Genomic DNA, 21,215 nt, shown 5'->3' with positions numbered 1-21,215 from the left:
CTTTGAGGACAATACAGTGCCACTGACACGGCCTGCAACGAAAACATGCGGTCTCTCCTTCACTGCAGCCGAGGTGAGTAAAACATTTAAACGTGTTAACCCTCGCAAGGCTGTAGGCCCAGACGGCATCCCCAGCCGCGCCCTCAGAGCATGCGCAGACCAGGTGGCTGGTGTGTTTACGGACATATTCAATCAATCCCTATACCAGTCTGGTGTTCCCACATGCTTCAAGAGGGCCACCATTGTTCCTGTTCCCAAGAAAGCTAAGGTAACTGAGCTAAATGACTACCGCCCCGTAGCACTCACTTCCGTCATCATGAAGTGCTTTGAGAGACTAGTCAAGGACCATATCACCTCCACCCTACCTGACACCCTAGACCCACTCCAATTTGCTTACTGCCCAAATAGGTCCACAGACGATGCAATCTCAACCACACTGCACACTGCCCTAACCCATCTGGACAAGAGGAATACCTATGTGAGAATGCTGTTCATCGACTACAGCTCGGCATTTAACACCATAGTACCCTCCAAGCTCGTCATCAAGCTCGAGACCCTGGGTCTCGACCCCGCCCTGTGCAACTGGATACTGGACTTCCTGACGGGCCGCCCCCAGGTGGTGAGGGTAGGCAACAACATCTCCACCCCGCTGATCCTCAACACTGGGGCCCCACAAGGGTGCGTTCTGAGCCCTCTCCTGTACTCCCTGTTCACCCACGACTGCGTGGCCACGCACGCCAAAAACTCAATCATCAAGTTTGCGGACGACACAACAGTGGTAAGCTTGATTACCAACAATGACGAGACGGCCTACAGGGAGGAGGTGAGGGCCCTCGGAGTGTGGTGTCAGGACAATAACGTCAACAAAACTAAGGAGATGATTGTGGACTTCAGGAAACAGCAGAGGGAACACCCCCCTATCCACATCGATGAAACAGTAGTGGAGAGGGTAGTAAGTTTTAAATTCCTCGGCATACACATCACAGACAAACTGAATTGGTCAACTCACACAGACTGCATCGTGAAGAAGGCGCAGCAGCACCTCTTCAACCTCAGGAGGCTGAAGAAATTCGGCTTGTCACCAAAAGCACTCACAAACTTCTACAGATGCACAATCGAGAGCATCCTGGCGGGCTGTATCACCGCCTGATACGGCAACTGCTCCGCCCTCAACCGTAAGGCTCTCCAGAGGGTAGTGAGGTCTGCACAACATATCACCGGGGGCAAACTACCTGCCCTCCAGGACACCTACACCACCCGATGTTACAGGAATGCCACAAAGATCATCAAGGACAACACCCACCCGAGCCACTGCCTGTTCACCCGACTATCATCCAGAAGGCGAGGTCAGTACAGGTGCATCAAAGCTGGGACCGAGAGACTGAAAAACAGCTTCTATCTCAAGGCCATCAGACTGTTAAACAGCAACCACTAACATTGAGTGGCTGCTGCCAACACACTGACTCAACTCCAGCCACTTTGATAATGGGAATTGATGGGAATGATGTAAAATGTATCACTAGCCACTTTAAACAATGCTACCTAATATAATGTTTACATAACCTACATTATTCATCTCATATATATACGTATAGGATTAGGGTTACTGTACTCTATATCATCTACTGCATCCTTATGTAATACATGTATCACTAGCCACTTTAACTATGACACTTTGTTTACATAGTCATCTCATATGTATATACTGTACTCGATACCATCTACTGTATCTTGCCTATGCGGCTCTGCACCATCACTCATTCATATCTTTATGTACATATTCTTTATCCCCTTACACTGTGTATAAGAAATTAGTTTTGGAATTGTTAGTTAGATTACTTGTTGGTTATTACTGCATTGTCGGAACGAGAAGCACAAGCATTTCACTACACTCGCATTATCATCTGCTAACCATGTGCATGTGACAAATAAAATTGGATTTTATTTTATTTGATTTGACCTCTACTACTAATCTAACTGTCTGTAGGTCCAACAGAACACATTAAAACACACCACTACTACTAATCTAACTGTCTGTAGGTCCAACAGAACACATGAAAACACACCACTACTAGTTATCTAATTATAGAAAATATTCCAGAGGAAACATGTCACGAATCCCGCTTCCTGAGTCTGTGTTTGCCTGTGTTTCTGTCCTGGAGTGTGTTTCCGGTGTCCTGGAACGCACCCTGTCTGGTTGCCGGGCAATGTAGCCAGTTGGGAGTTCTGATTACCCGCACCTGTATCCCATCAGCTACTTGCCCACCTGGTCCTGATCATCATCTCTCCTCTTCATAAGCCCGGACCTGACATCCATTCCCTGCCGGATCGTTAGCCATGAACAGTATGTCGTGCCATAGTATCAGCCTCAAGTTGGATAGAATTTGTTTTGTTGTTTTTTTACGTATTGCTTGCCTTAAACTTACCTCCGTTTGTTCTGTCTTCAGTTACTCACCTGGATCATTTACCCCATTCCCGCCTGGTCATCGGAGAATTCCGCTACCCTATTGGATCCACCTATTTACTCCCATCAACTCACCACCGCTGCCCGCTACGCCACCTGGATATATCTACCCATTCACATTCACTTGTAAATAAATACTCACCTTCTTCCTACTCTCCTTGTCCTGGTCTGCTTCTGGGTTCGATTTTGAAAGAACGTGACAGAACGATCCGGCCTAGGATGAACCCAGCGGACCTGGACTCCATTTGCCATGCCATTACCCAGCAGGGGAAGATATTGGGACAACACAAGACGGCGCTACAGGAGATAGCGGGTTCAATTCAGAACTTATCTGCTAGCTTGACACAAATCCAGGATCAGCTCTGTTTTCCGGCGATTCATTCACCACCTGTTTCACCCATCTCACCTGCCGTGTCTGGTGCGGTTTCCTTCCGTGAACCCAAGGTACCGACGCCTGATAAATATGAAGGGGATTTGGGAAGATGCCGTTCGTTTCTTATGCAGTGTGGGTTAGTGTTTGATCTGCAGCCCCATTCTTACGCCACTGACAAGGCTAGGATAGCCTTTGTTATTGAACTGCTGCGTGGAAGAGCTCTGGAATGGGCTTCAGCCGTTTGGGAACGACAGGAGACCTGCATGGCTTCTTACCAGGAGTTCGCGGGAGAGATGAGAGCTTTTTGACCATCCAGTCCGAGGTAAGGACGCAGCTAAACGATTGTTTACTCTTCGCCAAGGAGCTCGCAGTGTGGCAGACTTTATGATCGAGTTCAGGACATTGTCTGTGGAGAGTGGTTGGAATGAGGAGTCACTACAATGGGCTTTTTACCAGGGGTTGTCGGAGCAACTCAAGGACGAGCTGATATCCTATCCAGAGCCTAGTGACCTAGACAGCTTGGTCACTTTATCTATTCGGGTAGATAATAGAGTCCAAGAGAGAAGGAGGGAGAAGCAGTGGGGCCCATCCAATCAATCAGCAACTCGGTTACCATTTGGTTCAGGAAGTGAACCAGAACGTATTGATCGTTATTCCCCACACGGGATTAGTGGAGGGGTCTTGCCACCAGATCCTGAACCAATGCAAGTGGGGCGACACGGGCTAACTAAGGAGGAGCGCCAACGTAGACGTGAGACCAACAGCTGTCTCTACTGTGGTACCTCGGGACATTACATCTCCGCTTGTCCACAGCACCCGTTAACTTCTTGAAACTCCCCATCCTGGATCCGGGATCGTGACTAAAGCCTCAGGCTCATTAGCATAACGCAACGTTAACGATTTCTGAAAATCGCAAATAAAATTAAAATAATGCGTCTGCTCTCAAGCTTAGCCTTTTCTTAACAACACTGTCATCTCAGATTTTCAAAATATGCTTTTGAACCATAGAAATTGACTAATTTGTGTAAGAGTATGCAAAGCTAGCATAGCATTGTGTAGCATGTAGCACGCAACATTTTCACAAAAACCAGATAACCAAATAAATAAAATCATTTACCTTTGAAGAGCTTCTGATGTTTTCAATGAGGAGACTCTCAGTCACATACCAAATGCGCAGTGTTTCCTGAAAGCGTCTGTGTGTAGGAGAAATCGTTCCGTTTTCTACATTGCGTCTGGCTACCGAAACGAACCGAAAATGCAGTCACCTACAACGTAAAACTTTTTCCGGATTAACTACATAATATCGACTGAAACATGGCAAACGTTGTTTGGAATCAGTCCTCAAGGTGTTTTTTCACATATCTCTTCATTGACATGCAGTTCGTGGAAGCTTGCTTTACTCTCTGTATCGTATGGAAAAATACTGGCAGGTGACTTTTGCGCACCAATTTCGGCGCAGGACACCGGGCGGACACGTGGTAAATGTGGTCTGTTATGGTCAATCTTCCAATGATCTGCCTACAAATACGTCACAATGCTGCAGACACCTTGGGGAAACGACAGAAAGGGCAGACTTACTCCTCTCGCGTTCACAGCCATATAAGGAAACCATGGAAAACAGAGCCTCAAAAATCCTTGTCATTTCCTGGATGCCATCTCATCTTGGTTTTGCCTGAAGCTCACGTTATAGGGCATTCACAGAGAAGATCTTTGTATTTCTGGACACGTCAGAGTGTTTTCTTTCGAACGGTAGCAATTATATGCATAGTCGAGCATCTTTTTGTGACAAAATATCTTGTTTAAAACGGGAACGTTTTTCATCCAAAAATGAAATAGCGCCCCCAGAGCATCAACAGGTTAAACTGCCCGGCTCGCTAGTTTTGGGAGGAATTTTAGCGAGCCAGTTTCAACCTCTCAAAGATCCTGTCAGACCCCGTTTTCCTGCGACCCTTATGAATAAGGATCAGAGCTTAGAGATGAACGCTTTTATCGATTCAGGTGCCGATGGCAGCTTTATTGATGCCGACTTGGTGGAACAGCTGGGGCTTTCCAAGGAGCAATTGCCGGAAGCCATTGAAGCAACCACTCTGAATGGCAGTAGTCTGGCACGGATCACTATGAGGACTGAACCGGTTAAGATGTTGTTGTCGGGGAATCATTCAGAGTTTATCTCCTTCTTCATTCTTTCCTCGCCCCATGTTCCTCTGGTTCTTGGTTATCCCTGGCTGAAGGAACACAATCCCTCGTTTGATTGGGTGACGGGTAAGGTAACTAGTTGGAGCATTGATTGTCATGCTAACTGCCTTAGGACTGCCTGTTCCCCTGCCGTTTCCAGTCAGGTCAGTGACTCTGCTCCTCCTGATTTGTCCCTGGTTCCAGAAACATATCACGAGTTCGGTGAAGTATTCAGTAAACAGAAGGCTCTGTCCCTTCCTCCCCACCGACCTGGGTCGAAGAACGGGAAGGCGGACGCCCTGTCCCGGATGTTCTCCAAGACGGAGGAGAGTGGGGCCAAGACTGAGACGATTCTTCCCCAGAACGTTGTTGTGGGAGCCGTTACATGGAGGATTGAGGAGGAGGTGATGGCGGCTCTTCGGACACAGCCCGGGCCCAGTTACGGTCCACCCGGTCGGTTGTTCGTGCCTGAGTCGGTTCGTTCTGCTGTCCTTCAGTGGTCCCACGCCAGCAAGATAGCTTGTCACCCTGGTGTTGCTCGGACTATGGCGCTACTGCGCAGACGATTTTGGTGGCCTGCCATGGGAGAAGATACCCGGAGGTTTGTTGCCGCTTGTCCTGTTTGTGCGCAGAATAAGAGTACCAATCGGGCCAGCTCTGGGCTTCTTCACCCCCTACCTATTCCCCGGCGACCTTGGTCGCATCTGGCCCTGGAGTTTGTCACGGGGTTGCCCTCTTCTGTTGGTAACACGGTTATTCTGACCATTGTGGATAGATTCAGCAAGTTTGCCCACTTTGTTCCCCTCTCCAAGCTGCCTTCTGCCACTGAGACGTCCGAGATCCTGGTTAGGGAGGTGTTCAGGGTCCACGGGTTGCCCTGTGACATTGTTTCTGACCGTGGTCCTCAGTTCACCTCTGCTGTCTGGAAATCTTTCTGTTTGGCCATTGGAGCTACAGTCAGTCTCACATCTGGATTTCACCCCCAATCTAATGGTCAGGCGGAGAGAGCCAACCAGAAGATGGAGTCCACGCTGCGTTGTCTTGTCTCCTCTGATCCCACCTCTTGGTCATCTCAATTACCCTGGGTCGAGTATGCCCATAATACCCTTCCTTCATCTGCCACTGGGATGTCCCCCTTCCAATGCCTGTACGGATACCAACCTCCCTTGTTTCCTTCTCAGGAGAGGGATCTTTCGGTTCCTTCTGTCCAGGCCCACATTCGTCGTTGCCACCGGACCTGGCATCGGGCCAGGAAGGTCCTCCTTAGAGTTTCTGACCAATATCAGATCCAGGCGAATCGTCGCCGTATTCCTGCTCCCGCTTATACCATCGGAGATAAGGTTTGGTTGGCTACACGGGATCTTCCTCTACGGACTGAGTCAAGGAAACTGTCACCAAAGTTCATTGGTCCGTTTGTGGTGGAGAGAATCATTAACACTGTTGTGGTCCGACTCAAATTGCCGGCAACGCTTCGAGTACACCCCACCTTTCATGTCTCCTGCCTCAAGCCGGTTCTCCTTAGTTCTCTGTTGCCCCCTCCTTCTCGTCCTCCTCCTCCTCGGATGATCGGAGGTGGTCCTGCCTACACGGTGTGCCGCATAATGGATTCCAGACGGCGGGGTCGAGGTTTCCAATATCTCGTGGATTGGGAAGGATATGGTCCAGAGGAGAGGAGTTGGATTCCTCGGCGTCAGATCCTTGATGACGACCTGCTTCGTGACTTCTACCGCCTCCACCCTGGCGCTCCAGGTAGTCCGCCCGGTGGCGTTCGTCGGAGGGGGGGTACTGTCACGAATCCCGCATCCTGAGTCTGTGTTTGCCTGTGTTTCTGTCCTGGAGTGTGTTTCCGGTGTCCTGGAACGCACCCTGTCTGGTTGCCGGGCAATGTAGCCAGTTGGGAGTTCTGATTACCCGCACCTGTATCCCATCAGCTATTTGCCCACCTGGTCCTGATCATCATCTCTCCTCTTCATAAGCCCGGACCTGACATCCATTCCCTGCCGGATCGTTAGCCATGAACAGTATGTCGTGCCATAGTATCAGCCTCAAGTTGGATAGAATTTGTTTTTTTTTTTTTTTACGTATTGCTTGCCTTAAACTTACCTCCGTTTGTTCTGTCTTCAGTTACTCACCCGGATCATTTACCCCATTCCCGCCTGGTCGTTGGAGAATTCCGCTACCCCATTGGATCCACCTATTTACTCCCATCAACTCACCACCGCTGCCCGCTACGCCACCTGGATATATCTACCCATTCACATTCACTTGTAAATAAATACTCACCTTCTTCCTACTCTCCTTGTCCTGGTCTACTTCTGGGTTCGATTTTGAAAGAACGTGACAAAACAAATGATGAAACATTGCTATTTGACTCACCTCTGAATGTGTTGGTCATTTATCTGACACGGGGTCACAGAGGAGGAAACCTCAAACCCAAACCCAGGATAGAGGGGTTCAGTGAATGTGGTGTGTTCTGTGTGAAGGTGTGTCAGTGTACCAGAGGAGGACACACTATAGAAGGACAAAGTACCAGCTGACCAGTCCAGAAACACACCAACTGTGCTAGGACCAGGACCAGGGATGGATCTGCTATGGACTCCAGCATGGTAAAAGTGATAATCACTGTCAGAGCAGACTAAACACCAGGACTCCTTATTGTGTCCAATCCAACTGTCATCCTCTTCTCCCTTCCTCTTTATTCTTTTGTACACCACACCAATGTAAGCCTTGCCACCATCCCAGTCACCATCCCTCTCCACCTCCCAGTAATAATGACCTCCAGATAAGCCTTCTCTGCAGAGAACTTGGTGACGACAATCAAATCTGTCTGGATGGTCTTCATAATGCTGCTCCTCCACCACACATGTCATTTTACAGTTCCCCTCAGACAGTATCAGGTATGGGTGTGCTGTATTTGGGTCCAGGGTGAGATGACAAGCATCTGTAGACAAAGTGAGAGTTTAATCAAACCACATCTTCATTTATAATGTTGTATTGTAGGTACAGAACAAGTATTGATCAGTTACTATGTTACTCTAGTTCTGAATATGCAGTTAATTAGGATTGAAGAGACTTACATTTCCGTGGCCCTGATTTCAGCCTGCACTCTCCACCATGATCCACACTGTAGGAGAAACAAGTTATTGACTGACAAAGACCTAATACAGCAGTCAACATTTAAACCATATTGTTGTGTTCTGGTGCACTATCCAGTTCTGGTGCACTATCTAGTTCATTACTAGAGACATACAGGTATTCTATCCTACCTACTGCATACAGAACAGAGTACAGTTCATTACTAGAGACATACAGGTATTCTATCCTATCTGCATACAGTGCCTTGCAAAAGTATTCCCCTTGGTGTTTTTCCTATTTTGTTGCATTACAACCTGTATTTTTAATAGATTTTTATTTGGATTTCATGTAATGGACAAAATAGTTTAACTCTTGAAACTCCCCATCCCAGATCCGGGATCGTGAATAAAGCCTCAGGCTCATTAGCATAACGCAACGTTAACGATTTCTGAAAATCGCAAATAAAATGAAAATAATGCGCCTGCTCTCAAGCTTAGCCTTTTCTTAACAACACTGTCATCTCAGATTTTCAAAATATGCTTTTGAACCATAGCAATTCACTAATTTGTGTAAGAGTATGCTAAGCTAGCATTTTGAGTAGCATTTAGCACGCAACATTTACACAAAAACCAGATAACCAAATAAATAAAATCATTTACCTTTGAAGAGCTTCGGATGTTTTAAATGAGGAGACTCTCAGTTACATAGCAAATGTTCAGTTTTTCCTGAAAGAATCTTTGTGTAGGAGAAATCGCTCCGTTTTGTACATCACATTTGGCTACCGAACCGAAAATTCAGACACCAACAACGTCAAACTTTTTCCGAATTAACTCCATAATATCGACCGAAACATGGCAAACGTTGTTTGGAATCAATCCTCAAGGTGTTTTTTTCACATTTCTCTTCATTGATATGCAGTTCGTGGAAGCCTGCTTTCTTCTCTGAATTCCATGGAAAAATACTTGCAGCTGAGGTTTGCGCACCAATTTCGGCGCAGGACACCGGGCGGACACCTGGTAAATGTGGTCTCTTATGGTCAATCTTCCAATGATATGTCTACAAATACGTCACAATGCTGCAGACACCTTGGGAAACGACAGAAAGGGCAGGCTCATTCCTCTCACATTCACAGCCATATAAGGAGACAATGGAAAACGGAGCCTCAAAAATCCTGCTGATTTCCTGGATGCCGTTTCATCTTGGTTTTGCCTGTAGCTCACGTTCTCGGGCACGCACAGAGAATATCTTTGCAGTTCTGGAAACGTCAGAGTGTTTTCTTTCCAAAGCTATCAATTATATGCATAGTTGAGCATCTTTTTGTGACAAAATATTGCGCTTAAAACGGGCACGTCTTTTTTATCCAAAAATGATATATCGCCCCCAGAGTTTCAACAGGTTAAATTGGTGAAGTGGAATTTAAAAGTGAACTTGTTTGAAAATATTCAAAATGGAAAAGTGGTGTGTGTATATGTATTCACCCCTTTGCTATGAAACCCCTCAATAAGATCTGGTGCAACAATTACCTTCAGAAGTCACAAAATTAGTTACATAAAGTCCACCTGTGTGCAATCTAAGTGTCACATGATCTCAGTATATATACACACCCCTGTTCTGAAATGCCCCAGAGTCTGCAACACCACGAAGCAAGGGGCACCATGAAGACCAAGGAGCTCTCCAAACAGGTCAGGGACAAAGTTGTGGAGAAGTACAGATCAGGGTTGGGTTATAAAAAAATATCAAATTTTGAACATCCCACGGAGCACCATTAAATCCATTATTAACAAATGGAAAGAATATGACAACCCAACAAACCTGCCAAGAGAGGGCCGCCCACCAAAACTCACAGACCAGGCAAGGAGGGCATTAATCAAGAGGCAACGAAGAGACCAACGACACTCCAATCTTTGCAGCTCCTTCAGGGTTATCTGTCCATAGGACCACTTTAAGCCATATACTCCACAGAGCATTACGGGAGAGTGGTCAGAAAAAAGCCATTGCTTAAAGAAGAAAATAAGCAAACACGTTTGGTGTACGCCAGATAGCTTGTGGGAGACTCCCCAAACATATGGAAGAATGTACTCTGGTCAGATGAGAATAAAATGTAGCTTTTTAGCCATCAAGGAAAACGTGATGTCTGGTGCAAATCCAACAACTCTCATCACCCCGAGAACACCATCCCCACAGTGACGCATGGTGGTGACAGTTTCATGCTGTGGGGATGTTTTTCCATTTGCAGGGACTGGGAAACTGGTCAGAATTGAAGGAATGATGGATGACGCTAAATCCAAGGAAATTCTTTACGGAAACCTGTTTCAGTCTTCCAGAGATTTGAGACTGGGACGGAGGTTCACCTTCCAGCAGGACAGTGACCGTAAGCATACTACTAAAGCAACACTCAGGTGGTTTTAGGGGAAACATTTACATGTCTTGGAATGGCCTTGTCAAAGCCCAACATCTCAATCCAATTGAGAATCTCTGGAATGACTTAAAGATTGCTGTTTACCAGTGGAACCCATCCAACTTGAAGGAGCTGGAGCAGTTTTGCCATGAAGAATGGGTAAAAATCCCAGTGGCTCGATGTGCCAAGCTTATAGAGACATATCCCAAGAGACTTGCAGTTGTGATTGCTGCAGAAGGTGGCTTTACAAAGTATTGACTTTGTGAGGGTTAATAGTTATACTCAAGTTCTGTTTTTTTTTTCTTCTGTTTTTTTTGTCTTTTGTCTCGTTTCAAAAGAAAAAATATGTTATATCTTCAAAGTGGTAGGCATGTTGTGAAAATCAAATGATACCTGCTGTGAATCAAATTATCCATTTTAATTCCAGGTTGTAAGGCAACAAAATAGGAAAAATGCCAAGGGGGTGAATACTTTCTGTAATGTAATGAGTACAATTCATTACGAAAGACATACAGGTATTCTATCCTACCTACTGCATACAGAACGGAGTACAATTCATTACCTGAGACATACAGGTATTCTATCCTACCTACTGCATACAGAACAGAGTACAATTCATTACTAGAGACATACAGGTATTCTATCCTACCTACTGCATACAGAACGGAATACAATTCCAACAGGATATCAGAGATGCAGAAGAAGAGTATTCATGTGGTGATGATGTATGCTGTGTTGGAGTGCTCAGCCTGCTGGGTAAACTTCCCCTTAATTCTACCATCATGTCCTCATGTTACTGACCCTACTACACTACATATCACACAACCGCTGCTCACACTATTAGGACATCTACTCTGACTTACTTCAGCTTCATCAGTTTATATGTGAGATCCATCAGAGCAGCTGAAAGCAGTCCCCCTGTAGAGTCTCTTGGGTGATTGTAGCTCAGGTCCAGCTCTTTCAGGTGGGAGGGGTTTGACCTCAGAGCTGATGACAGAGCAGCACAGCCCTCCTCTGTGACCAGACAGCCAGACAGCCTACAGAGAGACACACAACAGCTGTCTAATTTGATGTACTGGTGTCAATCATCTAGTAGGACACCAATTAATTTGTCCATGAAAGAAACATTGTCATGAAACATCAGATTTGAGTAACATCAGAGTATTTGTTTTACTAAGCTCAGTACCGACCTGACTGAAACAGCTGTACTTACCCCAGTGTGTGTAGTTTACAGTCTGGATCCTCCAGTCCAGCAGACAGCAGTGTAACTCAGCTCAGTACAGACCTGACTGAAACAGCTGTACTTACCCCAGTGTGTGTAGTTTACAGTCTGGATCCTCCAGTCCAGCAGACAGCAGTGTAACTCCTGAGTCCTGCAGGTCATTGTCTCTCAGCTCCAGTTGGTTCAGTTGTGAGTTGGGTGAACTCAGGACTGAGGCCAGATCTGAACAGCAACCCTCTGTCAGACCACACTGACCAAGACTAGAGGGGAGAATATCACATGATTAACACATGCTTAAAACCTCCACATAATAACTCCTACTGAAGATATTTAACTCACACTAGTGTCTGTATGTTGCAGAGGGGACTGGTTAGTCCAACACAGAGCAGCTCCACTCCTCTGTCTCCCAGGTCATTGGAGCTGAGGTCCAGTTCTCTCAGGGGAGAGTTAGGTGTCTGCAGAGCTGAGGTCAGAGTCTCACAGGATTTATATGTGAGTTTACAGCGATCCAGTCTGGAGAGAGTAGATGATCTGTTAGACATACAAATCCTTCATTATAATGACACTGTAAACATCAACTCAATAACAGAACTTACAGTGCTCTCTTGCAGGTTTTCACTACCGGCAGCAACCTCTGATAACCTTCCTCTGATGTGTTGTATGTCTTCAGGTCAAACTCCTCCAGCACCTCCTCTGACATCAGTAACAGGTAGGCCAGGGCTGAACATTGGTCAGGTTTTAGTCTTGTTTCTGAAAGAGTTCCTGATCGCAGGGAGGTCTGCATGTCTTCAACTAGAGAGTTGGAACCAAGTTCATTCAGACAGTGGAACAAGTTGATGATCCTTTCTGGTGAGGATTCCTCCTTGATCTTGTCTGAAAGGTACCTGGCTGTTCTCTCAACTGTTTCCTCATTGGTCTGTGTTGTTCTTTTTGTCTGTGTCAGAAGGCCTTGTAACAGATTCTGATTGGATGCCAGTGAGAGACCCAGAAGGAAGCAGAGGAACAGGTCCAGGTGTCCAATCTCACTCTTCAAGGCCTGGTCCACTGCTCTCCTGTGTAAATCAGACAACTGTATTGACTCCTCTTCATCATTGTCATCCTTTTTGTCTTCATCGGAATCATCGTAATCATTATCATCGATTGACGTCAACTTGTCAGGCTTCAACTTGTAGGACCAGAATTTGAATCGGCTGTTTTCATAATAATCTTGGCCCTTAGTGACTGCTGTGACATCATCACTGGTGACTGCTTTGGGGGAGAAAACTTTTTCCTTCTTGCCCAGACATGACTCTAAAGCATGCACTGCTGCTAGAAGCTCCTGAATGCTCAGATGCACAAAGCTGTAGACCTTGTCTTGGTACAGCCCAGATTCTTCTTTAAAGATCTCTGTACACAATGCTGAGTACTCTGATGCCTCTGTGACGTCAATGCCACACTCTCTCAGGTCCTCCTCATAGAAGATCAGGTTGCCCTTCTGCAGCTGTTGGAAAGCCAGCTTTGCCAGTTTAAGGATCATCTCTTTGTCTGACTGAGACAGTTCCTTTGGGTTCGTCTCTGTGGCTTTGTTGTACTTCCTGTTCTTCACAATGATTTGGATCATGAAGTGTGAGTACATCTGGGTCAGAGTTTTGGGGACTTCATCCTTCTCTGCCTCTTTCAGCATCATCTCAAGGACAGTGGCTGATATCCAACAGAAGACTGGCATGTGGCACATGATGTGGAGGCTCCTTGATGTCTTCACGTGTTTGATGATTTCATTGGCCAGATTCTGATCTGTGATTTTCTTCCTGAAATACTCCTCCTTCTGTGGATCATTGAACCCTCGTACCTCTGTCACCTGGTCAACACACTCAGGAGGGATCTGATTGGCTGCTGCATGCCGTGAGGTTATCCAGAGGAGCGCAGAGGGAAGCAGATTCCCCTTGATGAGGTTTGTCAGCAGCACGTCCACTGAGGTTGGCTTCGTGACATCACAGCACTTCTCATTGTTTTTGAAGTCTAGAGGAAGTCGACACTCATCCAGACCATCAAAAATGAAAACAGTTTTGGTTTCACCATCTTCAATGCTGTCAATCTCTTTCAGCTCTGAGAAGTAGTGGGAAAGAAGTTGCATCAGACTGTATTGGTCCTTTTTCAGGTTCAGATCACGGAAAGGAAGAGGAAACATGAAATGAACGTTCTGATTTGCTTTCCCCTCTGCCCAGTCAAGGATGACCTTCTGCACAGAGACTGTTTTTCCAACACCAGTTATTCCTTTGGTCAGCACAGTTCTGATAGGTTTGTGTTGTCCAGGTAAAGGCTTGAAGATGTCATTGCATTTGATTGGTGTCTCTTGTGTGGGTTGTTTCTTGGATGCCATCTCGATCTGTCTAACCTCATGTTCATTATTGAGCCCTCCACTTCCACCCTCTGTGATGTAGAGCTCTGTGTAGATGTCTTTGAACAGACTTTGGTTTCCATGGTGTCCAATTCCTTCAGATATGTGTTGATACTTGTGTTTCAGTTTAGCCTTGATGTCTTGTTGGACTGTCAGCAGAGTTTGACCTGTAGGAAAACAATGAGAGTTGGGACTCATCAGTTAATGTGTGTGTTTTATAAGGGCGTTTGTACCGTTCTTTGTGATATTGTATGAAACACAGTTTTACTTCTTCTGTCCAGAAGGTTGTGTGTGATATTTAATACATCCTCACTGTCCAAACTCTCCACTTCCTTATTGTCATCTGGTAATGGTTCCTGGCTGAAAGCAGGTGGCTGATCACTCTTCATTGATAGCAGGCTGGTTGTAGGTGACTCTGCTCTGGGCTTCTGGACACTGAACAAAACAGGGAGACAGATCACCTCATCTACTTCATTTTAACAACTGTAGAGTGGAACTTCTGAAGTCCTGATGTTTCTTTTAAAGCTACAGTCTGCAATTGGTAAATCCATTTTTGGCCTTTTAAATGAATGATGTACAGTCATGGCCAAAAGTTTTGAGAATGAATATTAATTTTCACATAGTCTGCTGCCTCTGTTTGTATGTTGGCAATTTGCATATACTCCAGAATGTTATGAAGAGTGATCAGATGATTTTCAAAGCCCCTCTTTGCAAATGAGCTGAATCCCCAAAAATCATTTCCACTGCATTTCAGCCCTGCCGCAAAAGGACCAGCTGACATCATGTCAGTGATTCTCTCCTTAACACAGGTGCGAGTGTTGATGAGGATAAGGCTGTAGATCACTCTGTCATGCTGATTGAGTTCGAATAACAGACTGGAAGCTTCAAAAGGAGGGTTCTGTTTGGAATCATTGTTCTTCCTCTGTCAACCATGGTTACCTGCAAGGAGACACGTGCCGTCATCATTGCTTTGCACAAAAAAAGGGATTCACGGGCAAGGATATTGCTGCCAGTAAGATCGCACCTAAATCAACCATTTATCGGATCATCAAGAGCTTCAAGGAGAGCGGTTCAATTGTTGTGAATGAAGGCTTCAGGGCTCCCAAATTCCAGCAAGCGCCAGGACCGTCTCCTAAAGTTGATTCAGCTGCGGGATCGGGGCACCACCAGTACAGATTTTGCTCAGGAATGGCAGCAGGCAGGTGTGAGTGCATCTGCACGCACATTGAGGTGAAGACTTTTGGAGGATGGCCTGGTGTCAAGAACGGCAGCAAAGAAGCCACTTCTCTCCAGGAAAAAAAGTCAGGGACAGACAGATATTCTGCAACAGGTACAGGGATCAACTTCATGTAATTGTCAATAAAAGCCTTTGACAATTATGAAATGCTAGTAATTACAATACAGTATTCCATAGTAACATCTGACAAAAATATCTAAAGACACTGAGGCAGCAAACTTTGTGAAAATTAATATTTATGTCATTCTCAAAACTTTTAGCCACGACTGTAGACAAGCATTTGATATAATTTGGGAACACTTTTCCCTTTAGTTTTATATCTGTAAGAGAAATGTATATTTTACATTTAATCTCTTACCACTTAGAACTGGTGTCTTGAGTCATTTTAGAGTCAGTGGTCCCGTCCTCTCTCTCCCCAAAGTGACTCATTTTAGAGGCAGTGGTCTCCTCCTCTCTCTCCCCAGAGAGACTCATTTTAGAGTCAGTGGTCCCGTCCTCTCTCTCCCCAGAGAGACTAATTTTAGAGGCAGTGGTCCCATCCTCTCTCTCCACAGAGAGACTAATTTTAGAGGCAGTGGTCCCCTCCTCACTCTCCCCAAAGAGACTCATTTTAGAGGCAGTGGTCCCCTCCTCTCTCTCCCCAGAGAGACTCATTTTAGATGTAAGTCAAAGCTCACTCAGCTACAATAAGAAGAAACAGAACAGTCAATATTCTGATCATTGTTGAAGAACCATTAATAATGACAACACATTTACTATCTGTGGTCAAAGAGTACAATCAGTGACTTCATATTGTATCCAACATACACAGTCCACTATGTTATTAAACATACACAGTCCACTATGTTATTAAACACACACAGTCCACTATGTTATTAAACACACACAGTCCACTATGTTATTAAACACACACAGTCCACTGTGTTATTAAACATACACAGTCCACTATGTTATTAAACATACACAGTCCAATATGTTATTAAACACACAGTCCACTATGTTATTAAACACACACAGTCCACTATGTTATTAAACATACACAGTCCAATATGTTATTAAACACACACAGTCCACTATGTTATTAAACACACACAGTCCACTATGTTATTAAACACACACAGTCCACTATGTTATTAAACATACACAGTCCACTATGTTATTAAACACACACAGTCCACTATGTTATTAAACACACACAGTCCAATATGTTATTAAACATACACAGTCCACTATGTTATTAAACATACACAGTCCAATATGTTATTAAACACACACAGTCCACTATGTTATTAAACACACACAGTCCACTATGTTATTAAACATACACAGTCCAATATGTTATTAAACATACACAGTCCAATATGTTAATTAAACATACACAGTCCACTATGTTATTAAACATACACAGTCCAATATGTTATTAAACACACACAGTCCAATATGTTATTAAACATACACAGTCCACTATGTTATTAAACACACACAGTCCAATATGTTATTAAACATACACAGTCCACTATGTTATTAAACATACACAGTCCACTATGTTATCAAACATACACAGTCCAATATGTTATTAAACATGCACAGTCCACTATGTTATTAAACACACAGTCCACTATGTTATTAAACACACACCGTCCACTATGTTATTAAACACACACAGTCCACTATGTTATTAAACATACACAGTCCACTATGTTATTAAACACACACAGTCCACTATGTTATTAAACACACACAGTCCAATATGTTATTAAACACAAACAGTCCACTATGTTATTAAACACACACAGTCCATTATGTTATTAAACACACACAGTCCACTATGTTATTAAACACACACAGTCCAATATGTTATTAAACACACACAGTCCACTGTGTTATTAAACACACACAGTCCAATATGTTATTAAACACACACAGTCCAATATGTTATTAAACACACACAGTCCAATATGTTATTAAACACACACAGTCCAATATGTTATTAAACATACACAGTCCACTATGTTATTAAACATGCACAGTCCAATATGTTATTGAACATACACAGTCCAATAGGTTGTTCAATTGATTTGACTTGGATCCCCATTAGCTGTCTCCATAACAACAGCTAGTCTACCTGGTTGGAACCCCTGACTCCAAAACAACAGCTAGTCTACCTGGTTGGATCCATCTGACTCCATAACAACAGCTAGTCTACCTGGTTGGATCCCCTGACTCCATAACAACAGCTAGTCTACCTGGTTGGATCCCCTGACTCCATAACAACAGCTAGTCTACCTGGTTGGATCCATCTGACTCCATAACAACAGCTAGTCTACCTGGTTGGATCCCCTGACTCCATAACAACAGCTAGTCTACCTGGTTGGATCCCCATTAGCTGACCCCATAACAACAGCTAGTCTATCTGGTTGGATCCCCATTAGCTGACTCCATAACAACAGCTAGTCTACCTGGTTGGATCCCCATTAGCTGACTCCATAACAACAGCTAGTCTACCTGGTTGGATCCCAATTAGCTGACTCCATAACAACAGCTAGTCTACCTGGTTGGATCCCCTGACTCCATAACAACAGCTAGTCTACCTGGTTGGATCCCCTGACCCCATAACAACAGCTAGTCTACCTGGTTGGATCCCCATTAGCTGACTCCATAACAACAGCGAGTCTACCTGGTTGGATCCCCATTAGCTGACTCCATAACAACAGCGAGTCTACCTAGTTGGATCCCCTGACTCCATAACAACAGCTAGTCTATCTGGTTGGATCCCCTGACTCCATAACAACAGCTAGTCTACCTGGTTGGATCCCCTGACCCCATAACAACAGCTAGTCTACCTGGTTGGATCCTCTGACTCCATAACAACAGCTAGTCTACCTGGTTGGATCCCCTGACTCCATAACAACAGCTAGTCTACCTGGTTGGATCCCCTGACTCCATAACAACAGCTAGTCTACCTGGTTGGATCCCCTGACTCCATAACAACAGCTAGTCTACCTGGTTGGATCCCCTGACCCCATAACAACAGCTAGTCTACCTGGTTGGATCCCCTGACTCCATAACAACAGCTAGTCTACCTGGTTGGATCCCCTGACTCCATAACAACAGCTAGTCTACCTGGTTGGATCCCCTGACTCCATAACAACAGCTAGTCTACCTGGTTGGATCCCCTGACTCCATAACAACAGCTAGTCTACCTGGTTGGATCCCCTGACTCCATAACAACAGCTAGTCTACCTAGTTGGATCCCCTGACTCCATAACAACAGCTAGTCTACCTGGTTGGATCTCCTGACTCCATAACAACAGCTAGTCTACCTGGTTGGATCCCCTGACTCCATAACAACAGCTAGTCTACCTGGTTGGATCCCCTGACTCCATAACAACAGCTAGTCTACCTGGTTGGATCCCCTGACTCCATAACAACAGCTAGTCTACCTGGTTGGATCCCCATTAGCTGACTCCATAACAACAGCTAGTCCACCTGGTTGGATCCCCTGTCTCCATAACAACAGCTAGTCTACCTGGTTGGATCCTCTGACTCCATAACAACAGCTAGTCTACCTGGTTGGATCCCCTGACTCCATAACAACAGCTAGTCTACCTGGTTGGATCCCCTGACTCCATAACAACAGCTAGTCTACCTGGTTGGATCCCCTGACTCCATAACAACAGCTAGTCTACCTGGTTGGATCCCCATTATCTGAATCCATAACAACAGCTAGTCCACCTGGTTGGATCCCCTGTCTCCATAACAACAGCTAGTCTACCTGGTTGGATCCCCTGTCTCCATAACAACAGCTAGTCTACCTGGTTGGATCCACTGTCTCCATAACAACAGCTAGTCTACCTGGTTGGATCCCCTGACTCCATAACAACAGCTAGTCAACCTGGTTGGATCCCCATTAGCTGACTCCATAACAACAGCTAGTCTATCTGGTTGGATCCCCATTAGCTCACTCCATAACAACAGCTAGTCTATCTGGTTGGATCCCCTGACTCCATAACAACAGCTAGTCTATCTGGTTGGATCCCCATTAGCTGACTCCATAACAACAGCTAGTCTACCTGGTTGGATCCCCATTATCTGACTCCATAACAACAGCTAGTCTACCTGGTTGGATCCCCTGACTCCATAACAACAGCCCATTTTTGGGGGGACATCAATTACAGCAAAGTACTTCATTAATTGTTAACCAGAAATAATTTGATATTGATATAGACATGCCTGCATTGGGTCTTTACAGCTAGAATCCTTAGTTTCTACATCCATTTTTGGACTTGTGAATTAATGATATACTGTGACGACCCTCCCACTCTGTCTGCCGTATTCTCTCTTTGTTCTCGTTTCCTTATTAGGATGCCTGTGGGCGGAGTTTGGAGGGTCGTCAGCTACATGGGAAACACCTGGGTCTAGTGTGTCCAAGGACAAATACACCACTTCCCCATTCTTGGAGGAGACTCTCTCCATGCAGACACCTTTTGGATTTTGTTGTGTATCTTGGTGGTTTCTGGTTGTTTGTTTTTGCACCTTTCAACACCCTGCATTGTCACATTCATGCAAAAAAGTAATCTAAGCTTGTTTTACTCCAATGTTTGTAAACAAGCACCGTAGCCTTAAAACATGGTTAAAACTGTAATTTAATGTTGATATCATGTCTGGTCAGTCCTTGCATCCATAGCTTCGTCTATTAATCCGTCGATATCGCCCTTCCGCATCCGCGGTTGAAGATGGCAGAGCTTCAACGGTGTTTGTCAGACCACGAGACATCCCGAAAATCATTTTTCTCACAAAATCTTATATAGCGTCTGAACGTTTTTTCCTAAAAACTATTATGGCCTATAAACTATTATGACCATATTATATTGTATTTATAATAACAATAACATATAACATGTATTTTCGATAGGCAATGAGTTGAAAAACTACAAACCTCAGATTTCCAACTTACTGGTTGGATTTTTCTCGGGTTTTAGCCTTCCATATGAGTTCTGTTATACTCACAGACATCATTCAAACAGTTTTAGAAACTTCAGAGTGTTTTCTATCCAATACTAATAATAATATGCATATATTAGCTTCTGGGCCTGAGTAGCAGGATGTTTACCCTGGGCTTTTCATCCAAACATGCTGCCCCCTATCCCAAACAGGTTTTAAACCTAACCTTAACCACACTGCTAACCTTGTGCCTAACCATTACCTCAGATTAAGGATAATTAACGTGGCAGGTTAGGATGAATAATGTGGCAGGTTAGGATGACTAATGTGGCAGGTTAAGATAATTAACGTGGCAGGTTAGGATAATTAACGTGGTAGGTTAGGATAATTAACGTGGCAGGTTAGGATAATTAACATGGTAGGTTAGGATGACTAATGTGGCAGGTTAGGATAATTAACGTGGCAGGTTAGTATAATTAACGTGGTAGGTTAGGATAATTAACGTGGCAGGTTAGGATAATTAACATGGTAGGTTAGGATGACTAATGTGGTAGGTTAGGATAATTAACGTGATATGTGAGGATGACTAATGTGGCAGGTTAGGATAATTAACGTGGTAGGTTTGGATAATTAACGTGGTAGGTTAGGATAATTAACGTGGCAGGTTAGGATAATTAACATGGTAGGTTAGGATGACTAATGTGGTAGGTTAGGATAATTAACGTGATATGTGAGGATGACTAATGTGGCAGGTTAGGATAATTAACGTGGCAGGTTAGGATAATTAACGTGGTAGGTTAGGATAATTAACGTGGCAGGTTAGGATAATTAACATGGTAGGTTAGGATGACTAATGTGGTAGGTTAGGATAATTAACGTGATATGTGAGGATGACTAATGTGGCAGGTTAGGATAATTAACGTGGTAGGTTTGGATAATTAACGTGGTAG

General features: G+C 44.6%; 1 protein-coding gene across 1 annotated transcript in view; it reads right to left on the bottom strand.

The window, feature by feature from the left end:
- LOC135535772 (uncharacterized) overlaps positions 1-21,215 on the bottom strand; it is a 33,282-nt gene that overhangs the window by 8,800 nt on the left and 3,267 nt on the right. Inside the window, 9 exon segments of the mRNA XM_064962201.1 lie at positions 7,389-7,953; positions 8,090-8,136; positions 11,349-11,522; positions 11,699-11,795; positions 11,798-11,967; positions 12,047-12,220; positions 12,304-14,251; positions 14,398-14,519; positions 15,680-16,002. Coding sequence (XP_064818273.1) covers positions 7,389-7,953; positions 8,090-8,136; positions 11,349-11,522; positions 11,699-11,795; positions 11,798-11,967; positions 12,047-12,220; positions 12,304-14,251; positions 14,398-14,519; positions 15,680-15,975 — 3,593 coding nt within the window. The 5' untranslated portion in view covers positions 15,976-16,002.

This window comes from Oncorhynchus masou, unplaced genomic scaffold (assembly GCF_036934945.1).
Source record: "Oncorhynchus masou masou isolate Uvic2021 unplaced genomic scaffold, UVic_Omas_1.1 unplaced_scaffold_514, whole genome shotgun sequence".
NCBI classification, from domain to species: Eukaryota; Metazoa; Chordata; class Actinopteri; order Salmoniformes; family Salmonidae; genus Oncorhynchus; species Oncorhynchus masou.
This window is presented reverse-complemented; position numbering and strand designations above follow the sequence as displayed.